Below are 19,462 nucleotides of genomic sequence, written 5' to 3'. Positions count from 1 at the left end.
GAGCTTCCTAGCAGCTATCCCAAGGGAAGTTAATTACATAATTCACATTGTCCATATGATTCAAAACACAATTACTCAGCTATTTCAGTTACCAAAAAAGGAATTTTTCCTTTGAATTATTTTTTTAGATTTTATTTATTTATTTCACACACACACACACGCAGACGGAGAGAAAAAGAAAGAGAGAGAGTGTGTATGTGTGCGCACAGGCAGGGGGAGCAGCAGGCACAGGCGGAGGGAGAAGCAGGCTCCCCACTGAGCAGGGAGCCCTAGGTGGCGCTGGATCACAGGACTCCGGGGTCATCACCTGAGGCAGCTGCCTAATCAACTGAACCACCCAGGTGCCGCCTTCCTTTTAATTATTAAAGAACTATTTTGTGATACAATTCCCTTCAAGAATATACTACACTACACGAAAAATGAGTTTCGTTGGTCTATTTTGTATTACAACCCTTGATCTGAAGATCAGTGGACGGGTTCCCAAAGGGACCAAAACAATTTTGTCTACGTCTGAAACTGATAATTTAGCTTCACCGAATGAATATCTTACTCAGAAGAAATGATTGTGCAATAATTAGTCTTCCAAAAATATTTATCCCTATGATTACGTTTAGATATGTATTAGGCAGTAGAGATTTCACCGTTATCATCTTTAACAGGCACCGGTAATGTCCCTTAATATTATCCCTATGTCTTTAAGGAGGATACCTTTGACATCATTTTATGAAAGTTCTGGAACCTTCAAGGTCACATGACTATACAGGAAGCCATTTTACAAGCTCAAGCGGTAGACCATGGAGCACCCTGAGCAACGGCCTCCGGATCCGTTAGAAAATGATTCAACACCAACAGTTTCAACATCAGAAGTAACCAGCTCACGAGATCCCCAAATTTCTGTCGACGAAAGGACTGGAACCGTCGGCGACCAGGACGCCAAAAATGCGAGCTACCAAGACACCGAAACTCCTGCCGACCGTGTCACCCAAGCTGATGCCGACAGCTGCACCCAGCTTGGTGCCACGGCTCCTCAGGAAAACTTACCGGAAGGGAAAGGTACGTGGCTTTACTTTTTTTTTTCCTCACAGGTTAAGGATATTTTGGGGGAGCAAACTGCTAAAAGTTTATTTGAACTGAGACTCGCTTTAGGAGAAACAAGCCGAGTCACTTGCGTCCCTGTCTGAAAGATGTACAAGGGTGACTCTCTTGAGGAGAAGAGAGCAGCTAATTATGTTAGAGTAGTTTGGGCGCGGATTCTCATTCTTTAATGGTTTTGCGCGGTGGCATATTTGTCACGAGGCGAGGTCGTCTCGCCATGGAACAAATCGGTCCTACCTAACGGCTTCGAGGAGCAACCGAAGGTACCGCCCCTTTTACAAATATATCACTGTGTACTGGTAAGACTCCCGCGGCCGCCCCGAAGGTCGCCCCCCTGTAAAAGGAATTTGTTTTGAAGCTTTGCTCAGCAAGGTCCCCGCCGCGCTCCGCGCCCCGCGCCTTTCAAGCCTCCCTGGCTCGGGCACGCGGTGAGCCGGCCGCCTCCTCGAGGCCACCCGCCGGTCCGGGCGGCCCCGGCCGAGGAGGCGTGGCTAGGCGGGGAGGGGCGGCGTGCGCGGCTCCTACCTGTCGCCACGCCGTCGGTCCGCAGCCCGCCTCCACGCCCGCTGCCCGCGAGCCCACTCACGCCCTTGCCGGAACCCGCTCCCCCACCCAGAGAAGAGAGGCGGGTTCCCCCCGTGCAGCCTTTCCGGTCCTGGCGCGAGTCCGCGGAGGAGCGGGTGAGTCCGGCGGTCGGAGGGTTCCCGGCCAGTTCAGCGCCTGGCTCCCGTGCGCCGCGCTTTCCTCCCCAGCCCGCCTGGACGGCGAGGCGCGAAGGCTGGGGACCCTGGTCCCCGCGGGAGGTTTCCCTGCGAAATTGGATCAAAGCCTAGGAGCTGGACTCTTCCTTGGAAGCTTAGTGCCTCTGGGATAAGGATGGAGTGGTCATTGCCTCCGAAGTGCAGCCAGCGGCTATGAACTAGAGAAAATACCAATTTAGACTTGTGCTGACTTGCGCTGCCCGGAGCGTGCTGTTAGGCACCCTCCAGCTAGCTATATTTCAATTCCCGATTCTGATTCCACTGAAATGAGATAGAGCTGGGGGTGAATGGTGGAGAGCGGTCCTGTTAGTTCAATTACTTATCAAAGAGTGCTTGTCTGAAAAAAATGGGTGCCTTTTTCTTAAAAGAAATACGATACACCCGGTTCATTGGGTAAATGAAGGTAAAAGGTAACAATTTTTTACAAATAATTAAACCTCATTTCAGCTAGGGTTGTCCACCTTCTCTGAAATAGTTTTGATTCTTACATTCTTTTTTTCTTAGGAGAGGAGTTGCCAGAAAGGCATTGAAATGAACAAAACGCCCTAGTCTTAGTTCTGCTGAAAAATCTAAAAGTTACTTCTGATCTGATAAAATCTTGCTTAGCAGCTAGTTCTTCATATAATCTGTATTTCTGCCCTCAACCTTGTATTTGCTACTTTTTGTTCTGTTAGGCAGTGTGCCCAGCCCCAGGATTTTTATTTAATTTACTTTATTTTAATTACATTTTTTTTCCTTAAGTTCACATTAGGTTTCTGTATCTGTGTGTATGTATGTATATAACAGTATGAAGCAGGAAGATAAGAAATGACTATCACAATCAATCTCTCCCTCATCCTGGGTGTCTCCTTTTCCACTGCTGACCTCTCTTTTGCTTTCTATGCCTTTCTGGTAGTTTCTGAAGTCATACTAAAGGACTGGTGAATGATTTCACCATAATAGGGTCTCAGACTCACTTGCATGTGTTTTTAGAAATGGTTCCAATGCTATTAAGTGAGATTCAAATGGTTTGCAGAGTATTGGGAGCTATGATTAACTGGAGATTTTAATCTAACTTAAGGTATAAGATTTTATAACTTGGTGTATAGCATAAAATCCTTAGAGCATAAGAAGACCTTGTCAGGTTTCATATATGTATATTGCTTTCTTTCCACCTTTTGAGAAAAAAATTTCCTCAGAAGTGTGAGCCCTAAAACCCAACATGCAAACCACTTACAGATATATCCCAAATAGATGGAAAATAAGGTTAAAAATAAAGAATGTTATTTTTAAATAACATTTAATATAACATATATAATATAATTTAATATAAATAGCATTTAAAAATAAAGAATATATATTTTATATATAAAAATAAAGAATGTTAAGGAAATTATTCACTTTATAGAAGGGTTTTTTTTTTAAATAAAGGGATCTATCTTAGGATTCCTTTAAATAACTTTTAGGGGTATTTCAAGTAAGTGGTGATTGTGAGATTAAATGAAATAATAGACCTAATGCACTCAGTGCAGTGCCTGGCATATAGAATGTACACAGTAAATGTTAATAATGAATTGATTAATTGGATTTTCCGATCTTTCATATCACCCTTTCAAGAAAGTGTCTATTCCATAAACTTAAGTATACTCATATAGCTGGCCTAGCCATAAGAACTGGACTCCTAACTTTTCTCCAAAAGAGCTCGGAGCCGTTAATACCAACTTCAGAGTTATAAAAGCTACCTGCTCTCCCATGGGCTTAATTCCTATCAATCTGTTAAGGTGAATGAAATATTAAAAATTATGCTGTTTTCTTCAAATCATCGTAGAACATGGTTTTGGTTGATTTGGCCTTTGGTTGGTGCTCTTCCCTGGAGAGGCATATAGTTTGCTTCGGTAGCCACCACTGAGTTGATGAATTTACCTAAGAGTCCAAGAATATCATTAAGAAGACTAAATCATGTTTCATAACAACTGTTACTTCATTTGTAATCATGTAATTTTGGCTCTCCTTGGAAAGTCTGCATATGTTGGGAGGGGAGATAAGGTGACTTTTAGAAATAATCAAGTAACGTCAAATAAGATACTTCGGAGTGGTGCACACATCATTCCAGTGAGGGTTATGGGCGAGATCTTGTAGAATGTAACCAGTGCTACCAGAAGTGGCCAGCAGAGGGAGCAAGACGAGCTTTTGGTCACTTTCTGTCGATTTTGTTTTTGCTTTCATGAACTCAACAAAGAGATGAGTAAAAGCCAGGATGAACCTCCTCACGAACTTGAGAACCAGTTCATATTGCGTCTGCCTCCGGTAAGAAACCCTTGTATCTCAGACTAAATATCTTCAGTGCATATGTATTAGCTCTGCTTGGCTTCTGTGGCATTTCTATTTAAGGTATGCTATAAAAACTAAGAACATTTGTTTCCCAGGAATCACGTTCTATTCAACAGTCCTATCCTAGTGTGTACTCTTTTAGCAGAATTTCTTTCATCCTGTGCATGCTGCCTATCATGTGGGCTGATTTCCTGGCAAACGGCTGTGACAGTGAGGGATTCAGTCACTTACCAGAGGTGCTGACAGCCTGTTCACTGGACAGCCAAGATAAGACTCCTTTAAAATCCTTTCCGTCACCTCCAAAGGGTCAGTGAGAGGGACCATAACTATTTCCTCAAATTCATCACCATGCAAGGCTGTTGAAGCTCATCTCTTAACATTGTGTTAGGGTCTCTTCTCCCTTTGATACCTGCATTCAAGTAGTATTTAGTCTAAGAAAGCTATATTAACGACAGGTTTCAGAAAGGTATTTTCCCAATTAGGGCTACTTAATATACCCAGTAAACTGCAGCTAAGTCTTTCCTTAGCAACTACAACTGAAGGGCAGCAGTGAGAGGCAGGAATGTAGAGCTAGAAGAAGGCATTAACAGTCGGTACTAAGAAGCAACACTGAGACATCCTGACCTGACTTACATGGTGCACAGAATGTCATGGTGCATGGCATCGTTCTTAACATTTGCAAGGTTTAAGATTTTATTTAAGGGAAGACTGTCTGTGACATATCTCTTCTATTAGTTGCCAAGTAGACAATTCTTCCTTCTGATTTTTCAACCTCCCTTCTTTTTAGGAACATGCATCTGCTGTCAGGAAGATCATACATTCTGGAAGTGTTGCCATGAAGGATAAACTCAAAATTGACTTATCTTGTAAGTAGCTAATATCTGTTTACCATACATTGAACAGTAATTTATTATGGGATTGCTATGTGCCAGACACTATACTAGATACTAAGGATAGGACAAAGGACAGAATATGGTCTCTGCCTTGATAGACTCTAAGAAGTCTTTAAGAAGCCTTAAGTCACTTTCATAGCTTCTTATTGTGGAAAGGAAGTAGAAATTATGTAATTTGAGGTGATTATTATAGTGTGTGTAAGGAAAAACATGGAGGCCAGCTGTGTGATTTATATACTGCTGTTTGTCTTCTACATACAGGCTTTGTAATTTCTGACTGTCCAGGGGAATGACAGATGAATACTGTTCTTTGTTTATAGATGAGACGTATCTTCCTCTCTTTTAAATAATATTTATTAGGCATTTTAAATACAGAGAAGTATATAAAGAAGAAAATTTAAAATGGTCTATGATACCATCACTCAGGTAGCCCTTATTAACATTTTTAAAAAGATAATACAAGTTCATGGTTAGAAAATTCATGAGAGACTATAGACTCTGAGAAACAAACTGAGGGCTTCAGAGAGGAGGGGGTGGGGGAATGGGATAGGCTGGTGATGGGTAGTAAGGAGGGCACGTATTGCATGGTGCACTGGGTGTTATACGCAACTAATGAATCATCGAACTTTACATCAAAAACCAGGAATGTACTGTATGGTGACTAACATACTATAATAAAAAATATTATTATAATAAAATAAATAAATAAACAAAATGGGAAAAAAAGAAAATTCAAATAAAACAGAAGAGTTCAAAAAGGAGAGTGAACGTCTCCTTTGCAGTGCCCCCACGTTAACGCCAAAGAGAACTAACATTAATCGTTTCTCCTCGTGTTTACTTACAGACAAAATTTTTATGCACAATACCAACATTTAAATCATCTATATCTTTAAAGTTACTTTAAAGAATTAAAGACACAAAAAGGATCATGTCCAACATCATTCTACATTTTTCTTTTTCACTTACTATTAGACAATTTCACTTGAATCATCTTGTGTTAAAGGATATTCATGTTTGAGACATCTGGGCAGGAATCAGGGTTGTCAGTATATGAATATATATATTCCTACCGTATATGGATATTGTGTAGAATAATATCTTTGTGGAGGTAATTAGAGATTATAACTTCAGATTTACTAGCACCATTCTGGGATCAACCCTTCCTTCACTCGACCCTTTGAAAATATCCATGTGCAATGACATGCTTCTAATAGTGTCAAAATGAACGGGTTTGAATGTAGTTTGCCTTTCAGGAGGAGAATGAAACACTTACCACTCCATCCTAATTCAGTTCACAATGATTACAAAGAAATTTAGCTACTTTTGATCAAGTAGCATAAACATATACCCTGCCTTCTTTTCTCTGGGAAGTTACTAATTACATACACAATTCTAGCTTTATGAGAAATAGTAGGTTTTGCTGAAAGACTAGTCTGTCCCACGTAAGTCTTCATTACTCAAACTCTAGGAATCTTAAGAATGCATTGGGAAGATGTCAACTTTACCTTTTCCTACCTCTCTTCAGCTGATGGACGTCATGCAGTTGTTGAGGTAGAAGACGTCTCACTAGCTGCAAAGGTGGTTGATTTGCCATGTGTTATTGGAAGCCTGAAAACTCTTGATAAAAAAACTTTTTATAAAACAGCAGATATTTCTCAGGTATGGACAAGTTTTCTTAGTCTACTAGCTCTTACATCCTTCAAGGAATCCCCTTCTCCCTACTTTTCTCTTTCTTTCAGTGCTCCTTCCCTCTTGGTGAATGGCTGCTGATCATTTCTAATTCCAGCTCAGTTGCACAGGAATACAATGTCATGCTCTGGTTTGGTGTTTGATCCATAACTTTTGACTACTTAATTTCATCCAAATAGCTTTTAGATAATAAAGGTTTGTGTTTGCCATTTGTGATGATTTTCATCTGAAAAAAAAAATGAGGATCTGGGATCTTCTTCTGAACTTTCTGCTAAAGCCAGATGCTGTGAACTCTGGAGATTTGTATTCTTTTTCATCATCTCAACTGTTGATTTCTTGTTTGCCTTCTAAATCAAAATGCTAAGATATATTTGTTTTTAACGTATTTCCTCTGCAGTGGTAAGCATTTGAGCGAAAACAAACAAACAAACAAACAAACAAACAAAAACAAAACACAGAATCCATATACAATGCTGCCGAGACAGACAGAGAAAATGAATGTGCATGTGTATTAATACTTGGTTTCCTGGAAATGCCAAGTAACATTCTCCTTACTTCTATGCTCCGGGATTTCTGGTAGTAAAAATGATCACGATTCATTACTAACCCAAGCTCTATGGCCACAGTCAACTTCTCTATCTTTGTTAAATGTAGATGCTTGTGTGCACTGCTGATGGTGATCTCCACTCTCCTCCGGAAGAACCAGTTACCTCTACTGATCTTAAAGTAATCAGGAAAAATGAAAAAGAGAGACAGAAAAAATATGTCTGGAAGCATGGCAGTAAGTCACCAGCCCCTTGCTCATTTTGGCTGCCTACATTTATCTGCTGAATCCTAATTACTTGTGAGCCAGGGACCTGTTACCACACTTAGGTGTTTGGTTCATTAGGCATCCAGACACTCTTAAAGGAACAAGTCATGTCATGAGCCAGGGGCTTATAGCATGACCTTTCTCTTTATCAAATTCAGATAGATGTGTGACTACCAACAGTCATATATACATTTCACCATGTTGAATTTATTTTAGTTACTCCACCACTTAAGAATGTCAGAAAGAAAAGGTTCCGCAAAACTACAAAAAAGGTTAGTTGCATGCTACTTCTGTGTCTCCTGGGTGGATTGGAAGAGGATTATGAGTGGGGAGGAAAGGGAGACAGTCAGTTGGGGATTAATTTGTTCATTCCTTTATATGTTCAATAAAGATTTATTGTGAGCTAAATGCCAGGCACTGTGTGGTAGCAATTGGGATTATGTAGTGAACAAAAATCAGACCTGATCATTTAGGGATCTGGATGTGTCGTGAATTTGAAACTTCTGCTAATGCTTTCAGTTTTCAATGGCAAGATCTAGCTTTAAAGTGAACGTGTCTAGAACCTGAGAATTGAGAACTGCGGTTATATACCTAACCTTACTTCAGACTTGTAGAACCTTGGGCAAGCTACAGGATTATTGTGGCTTGGCTTCTTCTTTTTTAAATTACCTTTTTATTTTGAAATAATTGTAGGTTCACATGCTGTTGTAAGAAATAAAAGAGAGATACCACGTGCCATTTATCCAGTTTTCATCATTGTAATTTTTTGCAAAACTACAGTACATAATCACAAACAGGAAATTGATATTATACAATTCACCAATCTTATTCAAATTTCTCCAGTTTTACTTGTACTTGTGTGTGTGTGTGTGTGTGTGTTTAGTTCTGTGCAGTTTGATCCCATGTGTATGTTCATGTATCCACCCACACAGTCAAAATACTATGCAGTTCCATTACCACAAGGATCCCTCATCTTGCCCTTTTTAAAAAAGATTTTTTAAAGATTTATTTATTTATTTGAAAGAGAGAGAATGAATGAGGAAAGGGGCAGGGGGAGAGATTCTTCGAGCAGACTCCCCGCTGAGTGTGGAGCCTGACACGGGCGGGGCATGATCTCAAGACCCTGAGGTCATGACCCGAACTGAAACCAAGAGTCGGACGCTCAACTGACTGAACACCCAGGTCCTTCTATAGTCACACTCATCTCCCTCCTACCCCACTCCCTCAGTCTCTAACCCCTGGACATCACTGTTATGTTCTCCATCTCTGTAATGTTGTCATTTTCAGAATGTCATATAAATGGAATCATACAATGTGTAACATTTAATACTGGCTTTCCCCCCCCACTAAACATAATACCTTAAGATCCATGCAAGTTGTTGCATGTATCAATAGTTTGTTCCTGTCATTGCTGAGTAGTATTCCATCGTATAGATGTACCATAGCTTGTTGAACAGTTCACCCATTGGAGGATGTCTAAGTTGTTTTCAGTTTTTTACTATTATAAATAAAGCTGCAAGCAGGTTTTTGTGTGAACATAAGTATTTGTATCTTTGGGATAAATGCCCAGGAGTGCAATTGCTGGGTCCTATGGTACTTGAATGTTTAGTTTTATTTTGTTTTCAGAAGGGGGAGGGGCCGAGGGAGAGGGAGAGTGAGAATCTTTTAAGATTTATTTATTAGAGCACGTGCGGGTGGAGAGGGGAGGAGCACAGGGAGAGGGAGAGACTCAAGCAGGCTCCTCACTAAGCACAGAGCCTGATGCTGGGCTCGATCCCCCAACCCATGAGACCACAACGTGAGCCGAAACCAAGAATCAGACGTTCAACTGACTGTGCCACCTGGGCGCCCCGAGAGAGAGAGAATCTTTTTTTTTTTAAAAAGGTTTTATTTATTTATTCATTCGACAGAGAGAGACAGCCAGCGAGAGAGGGAACACAAGCAGGGGGAGTGGGAGAGGAAGAAGCAGGCTCATAGCAGAGGAGCCTGATGTGGGGCTCGATCCCACAACGCCGGGATCACACCCTGAGCCGAAGGCAGACGCTTAACCGCTATGCCACCCAGGCGCCCCGCGCGTGAGAGAGAATCTTAAGCAGGCTCCATGCCCAGTGCAGAGCCCGATGTGGGGCTTGATCTTACAACCCTGAGATCCTGACCTGAGCTGAAATCAAGAGTCAGACGCTTAACCACCTGAGCCACCCAGGTGCCCCTTGAATGTTTAGTTTTGTAAGAAACTACCCTACTGTTTCCAAAGTGGCTTTAACATTGTACATTCCCACAAGCAGTGCACGTGTGATCCAGTTACTCTACATCCTCACCAGAATTAGGTGTTTGTCACTATTTTTTATTTTAGCCATTCTGATTGATGTGTAGTGATCTCATTGTGGTATTAACATGCATTTCTCTGATGGTTAATGGGGTCAAACATCTTCTCATGTTTTTTTTTTTGCCCTCCATATATTTCGCTTCAGTGAAATGTCTGTTCATGCCTTTTGCCCATTTTCTAAATGGATTTTTTATTATTGAGTTCTAAGAATTCTTTTCATATTCCAAATACTAGTCTTTTGTCAGATATGTAGAAATTTGAAAATATTTTCTCCTAGCCTATAGTTTGTCTTTTCATCTTCTCCACAGGATCTTTCAAAAAGCAAAAGTTTTTTGTTTGATTAAGTCCAATGTATTGATTTTTCCTTTTAAGGATATTCCCTTTGTATCAAGTTTAAGAACTCTTTGCTTAGCCCAGATCCTGAAGATTTTCTCCTATTCTTTTTTTCTGAAGTTTTACATTTTACAGTTAAGCCTGCAATCCATTTTGAGCTAATTTTTGAAGCTTTTGAAAATTTATTTGAGAGAGAGAGAGACAGATTGAGAGAACGAGTTGGGGGAGGGGCAGAGGATGAAGCAGACTCTCCACTGAGCAGGACGCCCCAGATTATGACCTGACCTGAAGGCAGATGCTTAACCGACCGAGCCGCCCAGAAACCCCTAGTTCAAGGTTTTTTTTTTTTTTTTTTTTTTTTTTTTTTTTTTACATTTTGCATGTCCAGTTGCTCCCACACCATTTGTTAAAAAGACTATCCTTCCTCCATTGTATTGCTTTTACACCTTGTCAAAAATCACTTGAGCCTATATGTGTGTGTCTGTTTCTGGGTTCCCTATTCTGTTCCATTGATCTATATGTTGATCCTTCTACTGATATCACAGTGTAGCTATGTAAGTCTTGAAATCAGGAAAGCTTCCTTATTTTTCTTTGTCAAGGTTGTTTTAGCCATTCTAGAGCCTTTACCTCTCCACATGAATTTTAGAGCATGTTTGAAGCTTAGAAAAAGTTTTCTATGTCTATAAAAAACCTTGTTGGAATTTTGATAGGAATTGCATTAAACCTATATATAGATCAATTTGGGGGGAATTGACAGCTTTACTGCGTTGAATCTCTCATTCTATGAACACAGTCGCCTTGGCTTTTATACTGTCAGTCAACAGCATTTACTGCGTGCCTACTAAACGTAAAACTAAGTTAAGAATAATTTTAGAATTCTTTAAGCTTTAGTGAAGTAGAACAATCGTAATATAACTTCATTGTTTATTGTGTTTTATTTCGTAGCTCACTGATTGCAAACAAGTTGAAGAAATCAGCTTTCCTGAGGTAGAGCAAACCTAATATAACTTTATTGTTTACCCTTAGTGTGTTTTATTTCATTGGTTATTACTTTCAAGCAAATCAAAGAAATCATAAAGGTTACTTTTAAGCCTGCCTTCTCATCTCTAACCGCTACTGCCATACACAGACACTGAATTTGATTCACTTAAAATGGATTCATTGTTTAATATGTGATAACTCCCAGAGGAAAAGATACAATTTGGCTGGTGACTCTGTATTCTAATCTGTTTTTTTCTCTGGTACTTATTTTAAAAGCCATTTCTTGGAAGCCAGGGTTCACTTTTACCAGCAGTTGTTTGCAATTGCTTATTCCCCCTCAAAGTTCTAATTTCTATTTGTGGCATGACGAATTGGTTGCTGTGGAGATAATTGTCTAAAATTGGATTTAAGGGAGAACATGTAGCTAAGACCCAGTTTTTATAGGAAAATCTTTAATAATAAAGATGTGGAGAAGTGAACTCTGGGATTTTGGATCTTTAGACCAAATTACTTCTAAATAACAAATAAGGAATTGTAGTTCTTTGTCAATATGGGTCCGGGCAAATAATTAATAACTGAGCCCTATGGGCTGTGCCTCTGAGAGAGGTCTTTAACACAGAGTTGCAGATTGAAAAGATTAAATGTCTCAAGTAATTTGCTTGAATGGGGGAAAAAATAAGCTTAACGTACAAAAACCTAGACCCTGGTCAAAGATTCCTTCGTAAATAGCATTATTTAAAGTTGAAATTTGGTTGTATGCATATTAAAGAGGCCTAATTATTTGAATTCATTTGTATGTAGGAAAAGGGCATTCCTGCAAAACACAGGGTGTTAAATGACCTTACTGGTATTCCCCCTTCCCCCACTTTGGTTCAGTACATTGAATCTCCTGATGTGGAAAAGGAAGTGAAAAGACTCCTGTGTTCAGATGCTGAAGCTGTCAGTGCTCGTATCCTTTTATACTAAATATTTTCTGTGTGATCTGTTCCACCCCATATGTACTTGCTGACAAGCCCTCACTTCTGGTATTTGTGTGCAAATTTTGATGTATAGAGCTTAAGGTTTTTGGAAATGTTACTTTCTAGCTAGGAACAGTAAATTCACATCATAGAAATGTATTTACTTGTGTACCTCAATATAAGGTACTTCTTCATACTAGGAATTCAGATACAAACAGCCTGAAGTTGGACTAAATTAAGTAGCATTTTCGGCCAGAGAGCCTCTTCCCTTTCAACTGTGCCTTCTCCTTTCTTTCTGCTTGTTCCTTAACTGACCCACCTTTCAGGATGGGAAGTCATTGCTGAAGATGAAACCAAGGAAATAGAGAGTCAGGGCTCTATCCCAGGCTTTGCAATATCCCCAGGAATGAGTGACTATAAGCAGGATCATATCTCATCAGGTATGTTTATAAAGGCAAAACCAGAGCTTCAGAGAGGGCAGGTGTTGACTGTGTGAAAGGCCAGTCTCTCTAGACTCACAGGCCAATCACAGAAAAAGGAGTCCTTTGCCCTTCTTTCCTCTTATTGGTCCCTGAGTGCGTCAGGGGTTTTAGATTGCTGTTCTAATCTCCCATTCATCCCGAGTATCCTAAATTCCTATGGGCCCTTAGATACTCTAAATGTCTTGATCATTGAACACAGGAATGAAGGTTAGTGTTTTGCATTTCCCGTCATTGTTCTAGGAAGGGAATAATCTTCCTTCAAGAAAATCATTCATAAAATTCGTTGGTTGCCTGGTGAATTTGCGGGGAGGGAGAATAACTGCGGCTAGAGTGGGAGTCCTTTGGAGATTCATATAGTTTCATCTTCCTCTTCCTTTTAAACCAATAGAATACAGTATGCTCCGGGAGGTGTTCAGTGATTCTAGCAGTAACAGTGATGATGAGGATGAGGATGAGGATGAGGATGAGGAGGATGAGGATGAGGACGAGGACGAGGACGAGGAGGAGGACGAGGACGAGGACGAGGAGGATGAAGAGGATGACTATGATGATGAGTACGAAGTTGTGGAAGAGGAGGAAGATGATTATGAAGAGAACCTGGAAAGGGAGCTACAGGCCAGGTTCTCGGCGTCTGGCCAGTATGAGGCAAAGGAAGGAGCCAGTTCAATAGGTAAGTTATAGAGGAAAAACCAAGGGGGCGGGACAGAGTGGGTGGCAGTGCTGAAGACTGACTCTAAACACACATTATTTTTTTTTTATAATGATTTTTTATTATATTATGTTAGTCACCATACAGTACATCCCCGGTTTTCGATGTAAGGCTCGATGATTCATTAGTTGTATATATAAACACACATTAGATGCAATGCTAAGTTTGAGAAGTTATTGCTGAGATGTGTAGTGGAGGCTTAGTTGATTGTGATCTCGATCCGCTATGTTTAATCAAATCTCTGTCTATCTCTGTTAGTCATGGATATTCAGAAGCAAATTCATTACATGGAGAAAAAGCTCCAAGAGATTCGATGCAAAGCACAAAGACAGAGGGATCTCATAATGAAAGTGGAAAACCTGACGCTCAAGGTAAATTCTTGTCAGCTGCGATAAAGGTATCTTGAAATCTCACTTTCAGAATCCCGTCTTTGTGTTTCGACTCATGTTGTCTCTGTGCAGCATTCTTACTCGTTTGCACACCATAACAACCTCTTAGAAACCCCTCATAAAACATAGCCCCAGTCCTTTTACCTGAGTAATTTTGATCATCTCACACAAGCAGTTTTGGGAAGAGACCAGGAGACCTGAGCTATAATCACCAATATTGAACATTTGTTATGTGCAAGGCACATAAAGAGCTAACCATTTTCCACATATCATCTCATTTCATCCTCACATTCCTGAAATACAGGTACTGTCACTAGTCCTATTTTATAGATAAGGAATTGAAAATTCAGAGAGGTTAAGTGAGTTACCAAGGACCACAGTAAGTGGTAAGACATGGATTGAATCCTGTTGTTTGTACCAAAATGTATTCATTGCAGTGAAAGAAAATTAACTAAATTCATTTTTAAATGTTATGATGCCTGCCTGAACAAGAGTAAATATCTTGCTTTATTTTTGTTAATACACATTTCAACCAAAGGAAAATGTATGTTTAGGCCATGTTCACATCCTTTTTTTATAGTGAGGAAAATTCTGAAGCACCTGGAAAATTCCTTGCCAGGTTTCATTTTCTGGAGAACTGTAGTCATCAAAATGGAGCAATGCGACACAGAACTATACCTATTTAGAGTGTTGTCCTTTAAAATAACGAAGTGAAATGATGGATGTGGACACACTCCGGAAGATACAGTATGGTGTTATTATGATGTTGCAGGAAGTCCTAGTTAGGAACAGTAATATTCTGCCCTAGCACAGGGAAATGAATAAGTCAGCATCAAACTCCAAGCCAGCTTTTTAAATAGTTCACCACAGTCAAAGGATTTGTGCTAAAACTAGAAAAAGGTAACATGAAGGCATTCCAACCACTTATTTTAGGGCAAGAAAAAAAATGCTGTGTGTAGAGTTATAAAATGAAATTTGTAGTTGGGGGATACAGTTTTTAGACTCTAAATCCTCTAAAAAGAGTGCTCTTTTGTTGCAACTGACCGTTTTCTTATCAAATTATTTGCCAAACTCTTTGTCTCACTTGGTTCTCTTTTCCCTTGAGACTCAGCATTCATCATTTATACAATTTGTTTTCCAGAGTCACTTACAGTCTGTGCTGGAGCAGCTTAAGTTACAGGAAATACAAAAAAATGAGCAGGTGAGAAGTGTGTTTTCAAATCAACCGGGAAACATTTGATACAAAGACTCCCCCCCACCCCCAGGGTCATTTCTGGTTGTTCCTTTCACAGGAGTAGTAGTGGCCAAATCTTCTAAATTAGGGTAGCAGGTTGGAACGAGTTTTTTTGTGAAAATTCACTCGTTCAACAGATACAAATGCCTATGAAGTGAAAAGCACAAGATGTACATACAGTGTTGAATAAGACAAGAGAGCTTGTCCTCATGGAGCTAACTGTCTAGCACGGAAGACTGGCAGTGAACAAATTATCATACAAATCTGAACGTGCAAATTGCGAAGAAGTGCTGTGAAGGAGGAAAAAAATCAACGATGCTATTTGAATAAAAAGAGTTGTGAATTAAATTAAATTAAATTACAATGATCGGCCTTTCTGAGGAAGTGATATTTCAGCTCTGACCTACAGGATAAGTCCAGGTGAAGAGGGAATGGAGAGCCTCTTGGATGGAGCATATGCCAGGTCCCGCATTGGGAAAGAACTTGGCCTCTGGAGTATTTAAAGCAAGGAAGAGAGTGACTTAACATAAGGCTGCAGGAGTAGGCAGAGGCCATAGCGTATGGTCCCTTGCAGGCCAGAGTAAGGGGGATGGGTTCTCGTGTTAAAGTGCGCTGGGAAACCCATGAAGTTTTAAGCAGGAGAGTCACATTCACACTTGATCCAGCCAAAAGGCGGAGACGCGATAGGAGGGTCACATTTAATTTAAGCTTTTTAAAGATCACCCTGATTATTATCAGGAGAATGGATTATAGGGGGGCAGGACTAGAAGCAGGGAGGCCACTTAGGAGGCTGTGTGGTGGTCTAATAAGAGGTGATGACAACTTGAACTAAGGTGGTGGGTGTGGATATGGGAAGAATATAATGTTTTTTAACTGCAATGAAAACGTTTTTATGACAGCTTTGTTGAGATATAACTCACATATCGCACATGTAAATTGTACAGTGCAGTGGCCTTTAGTATATTCGCAGAATTGTGCAGCCATCACCACAGTCAGTTTTAGAACATTGTCATCACCCCAGAAAGAAACCCGTACTCATTAGCAGTCACTCCCCATTTTTTCTGGATTCCTCCCACCTGCCGGACCTAGGCAACCACGGATGTACTTTCTACTCATCTACTTTCCCTATTCTGCTTATTTTATCTAAAAGGAAACACATAATATGTAGTCTTTTGTATCTGGTTCTTTCACTTAGCATAATGTTTTTAAAGTTAATTGATGCCGTGGCATGTTATCAGTAGTTTATTCCATTTTGTGGGTGAATAATATTCTAATATTCCATTGTGTGTGTGTGTGTGTGTGTATACATACCATATCATACACACCATGTTTTGTTTATCCATTCATCCATCGATGGACATTTGGGTGGTTTCCCCTTTTTAGCTATCATGACTAATGCCACCACAAATATTCATATATGAGAGAACGTATTTTAAAAATAGAATTGATGGGACTTGGGTCAATTAGTGGGTGTTGAAGGAAGTGTTAAGGATGCATGCCAGATTTCTAACTTGAACAACTGTATTATTTAAAGCCACAAGAGAGCAGACTGAGAAGAGAAGAGGGTAATGTGGGATAAGTGAGGGTCAAGTAGCTGTACAGAAAATGCATGCTGACTTCAGCCCTAAGAAATTGAGGGTAACAGTTTTAAAGGAACTGGAGGTCATATGCTGATGGGCTTAGCATGGGCCTCTTAAGATAGAGACACCATCCCTCATCCCCATTCCTCGTATCAGCAAGGTGAGGGGAATTCTTCTGTATATTCCCTTCCCCTCAGCAGATCACTTAACCAAGTACTGCTTATAAACAACCATGTGAACAATTAGTGCCAAATTGCTTTAGCACCCACCAAACGTCTTTGTTTTCACCCACGTAAATAGTATTGGGGAAGTGCTATTTTCAACACAGAAATGTAGCCGCAAACTTAATTCACTCACAGTCCTTTATGTTAGCTCATTTAGTCAGTGTAGATGGGTGCCTGCCTTATGCTAGGTTCTGCAGGGAGCTACAAAATACTTACAACCCAGTCTCTGCCTCCATCTGGGGAGAGAGCCATGAGAGGAACAGGAATTTAAAGGAACGAGGGCTCACTTTTGTCCATAGAGATTAGGGAAAGATTTCATGGAGAAATGGTGTTTGGCTGGCGCCTTCAAAGGTGGGTAGGGTTCAATAAGGATATAGGGAAAGGAGGGCATGCTATGCGGAAAGCACAATGGCTCAGAGGGGCTGTTGGCAGGCTAGAGTTGAGATTTTTGGTGTAGGGCATAAGGAGCCATCAAAGCTTTTCTGCCTGGGGAGTAACTCAGGAAGTTTCTCTGCCAGCAGTAAGCAGGAGAAATTGGAGTCGAGAGAGACTAGAGGAAGATCCAAGTGATAGAAGGAATCAGAGCTTAACGCTCGATTGGATTTATGGGGCAAAAAGGAGAACGAAGAGGAAGGAGTCAAAAGCCTGACTGGCTGGGGAAAATGGTATGCCACTCACAGAAGACAACAGGAAGGGAATTATTGGGGGCAGGGGGTGCAGAAGGTGATGAGCTAAATTGGAAGCACGGTGCATTGGAAGCAGTTTGGAAAATGGGAGAGTAGAGGTTGGTTCATGCAGAGAAATGATCACTGAAGCTGTAGGGATAGATGAGTTTGCCAGCTTGACTGTTTAGCAAGAAGTCTGAACCTGGGCGTGCTGCAAGAAAGAGCCCACAAAGGAGAAAGAACTGGAACAGTCAGTGGTTGTAATCATGTCAGCGTCTGAGTGTAAAGAGCCTCTAAATTACCGTAGTAAGCAATTCTAGCAATTCGGTAGGCGATGTGCAGCATAGAATCATTTTATAATGTTCCATTCGTTTCATTTCACAGAACGGAAATCTACACTGGTATGGAGGACCTAAATTGAATAATACTCAGAAACGATCTTTGTCCCAAAGATAGTACACCTCTCTTCATGTTATTGGCCACTTGGCCACTTCAAGTAAAAAAAAAAAAATTAAATCCTATGCCACAAAGTGTTCAGGACTTCTGACTTAGAAAGAATCAAAAGAGGCAGAACATCAGGCTCCTGGTTGGTCAGGTCTTTGGCTCAGTTTCTAAGTGTATCCAGTGTGGCTACAGGGATCCCTCTGTACACTCTTCCCAGAAGCACAAAGTCTTAACAGCAAACATATTTCATTTTTAAGCATATTCAACTTTAGAGCTTCTTTTTCTAAGTTTGGCACAATAAAAACAGCACGCAGCATTGCACGTGCATTCTCGACCGTGGCACTGTTCTTTGGAACACTGCAAGGCTAAGATAACTTTATAAATACCAAGTTGCAGTAGTTCTTTTTGGTTCATATAAGTAAATTCTAGATCAAGTAACAGAACTTGTGATTTCAGATGAATTTTTCATGTTTTTCTGCCTCTCCCTACAGCTCATTTCCCTACGGGAACAATTGAAATATTTTTTGAAGTGAGAGAGCCTTCAGCCTGGCCCACGAACCTTGGATTCACTGTGTAGACCGCTGAAGACTGGATGAATTGTACGTGTTTCTGTCCCTTTCATTGCCTTATGTTGAGTCATTTGTATTTGTTTATCTGAACCTTTGTTTGCTAGTCCAATTCGAAGTTTGGGTTGCATAGAAAGGGACAGAATATAAAAAAGTAGTAGACCTAAAAACCCAGCTCAATATGGATCTTTGCTTCTCTTTACCAATTTGAGAATTGCTTATACTGCTTCTGTGTCGTTGGTGCCATCAGACGATTCAGCCATGCTTGCCAAAGACACATAGTCTAACCTGAAGGCCATACAGCCTTGGTTTGCATATGTTTTTCCAGTTCCCTTCTCCTGTTAATTTTAAATATTTCCTAAAACGTAGAACGAATCATTTCTACCAAAGGCTAGGACCTGCCACCGTGAATTAAGTGCCTACCTCGCAGCAGTTAACGCTAGGTTGTGTCCTGTCTCTGTTAAGGTAATAGGAGCTGCTTTCCTGCTCAGGGATGATTTCTTGCTGCTGCTGTCTTTGTTCTGTTGCATTTTTAGAACTGTCTCTGGTTATTATTTGCCAGCTAAGAGAATAGTTAGAGCAGAGACGAAATTCTGAGCTGTTATTCTTATTCTGAGCCTCTTCATCCTAACCCCTGCCAGAAGAGGTTAGGAAAGATCAGACGCCTGTGATGCCTGTGAAGACTCCCTTAAAAACCCTGGGTGGGTTTGTTTTTTTCTGCTGTATTGTTTAAGTTTTCTGGTCTGTGTTCTTTAAACAATAAATGAATTTCTCATTTTAAATGGATTGCTGTCACTTTATTAAACTGCTTCCATGATGAGTGCACTCCTATCCAAAAGGAAACCGGAGAGACAGGCAATAAACTCTACCATTAGGAAATGACAGAAGATGGTGTCAGTACTGGGGCATCCTTCTAAAGAGCCCTTGGGATAACTCCTAATGAACTAAGCCAATCGTCTCCTATCAACCATATAGCACTGGGATTTCGAGAAAGCGTATAGAGAAGTGATA

General features: G+C 40.5%; 1 protein-coding gene across 2 annotated transcripts; it reads left to right on the top strand.

Annotated features, from left to right (window-relative positions):
* Nucleotides 1-794: 794 nt before the first annotated feature.
* Nucleotides 795-19,233, top strand: TAF7L (TATA-box binding protein associated factor 7 like). 2 transcript variants are annotated; one of them, XM_026483622.4, is made up of 13 exons: nt 795-1,053; nt 4,075-4,142; nt 4,954-5,032; nt 6,585-6,718; nt 7,403-7,529; nt 7,776-7,831; nt 11,164-11,205; nt 12,076-12,148; nt 12,485-12,598; nt 13,029-13,310; nt 13,608-13,720; nt 14,880-14,939; nt 18,377-19,233. In XM_026483622.4, exons 1-13 carry the CDS (start codon nt 795-797, stop codon nt 18,416-18,418), a joined length of 1,449 nt encoding a protein of 482 aa, XP_026339407.2. In that variant the 3' UTR covers nt 18,419-19,233. The 2 variants fall into 2 exon arrangements, with proteins under 2 accessions (XP_026339407.2, XP_057169888.1); XM_057313905.1 differs by lacking the exons at nt 795-1,053; nt 13,029-13,310 and having other exon boundaries at nt 4,077-4,142; nt 18,377-18,471.
* The last annotated feature ends 229 nt before the right edge of the window (nt 19,234-19,462 follow it).

The sequence above is a fragment of the Ursus arctos genome, chromosome X, assembly GCF_023065955.2.
Source record: "Ursus arctos isolate Adak ecotype North America chromosome X, UrsArc2.0, whole genome shotgun sequence".
In the NCBI taxonomy this organism is placed as follows: Eukaryota; Metazoa; Chordata; class Mammalia; order Carnivora; family Ursidae; genus Ursus; species Ursus arctos.
Note: the sequence above shows the minus strand (reverse complement) of the source record. Positions and strands in the feature narration are given on the sequence as shown.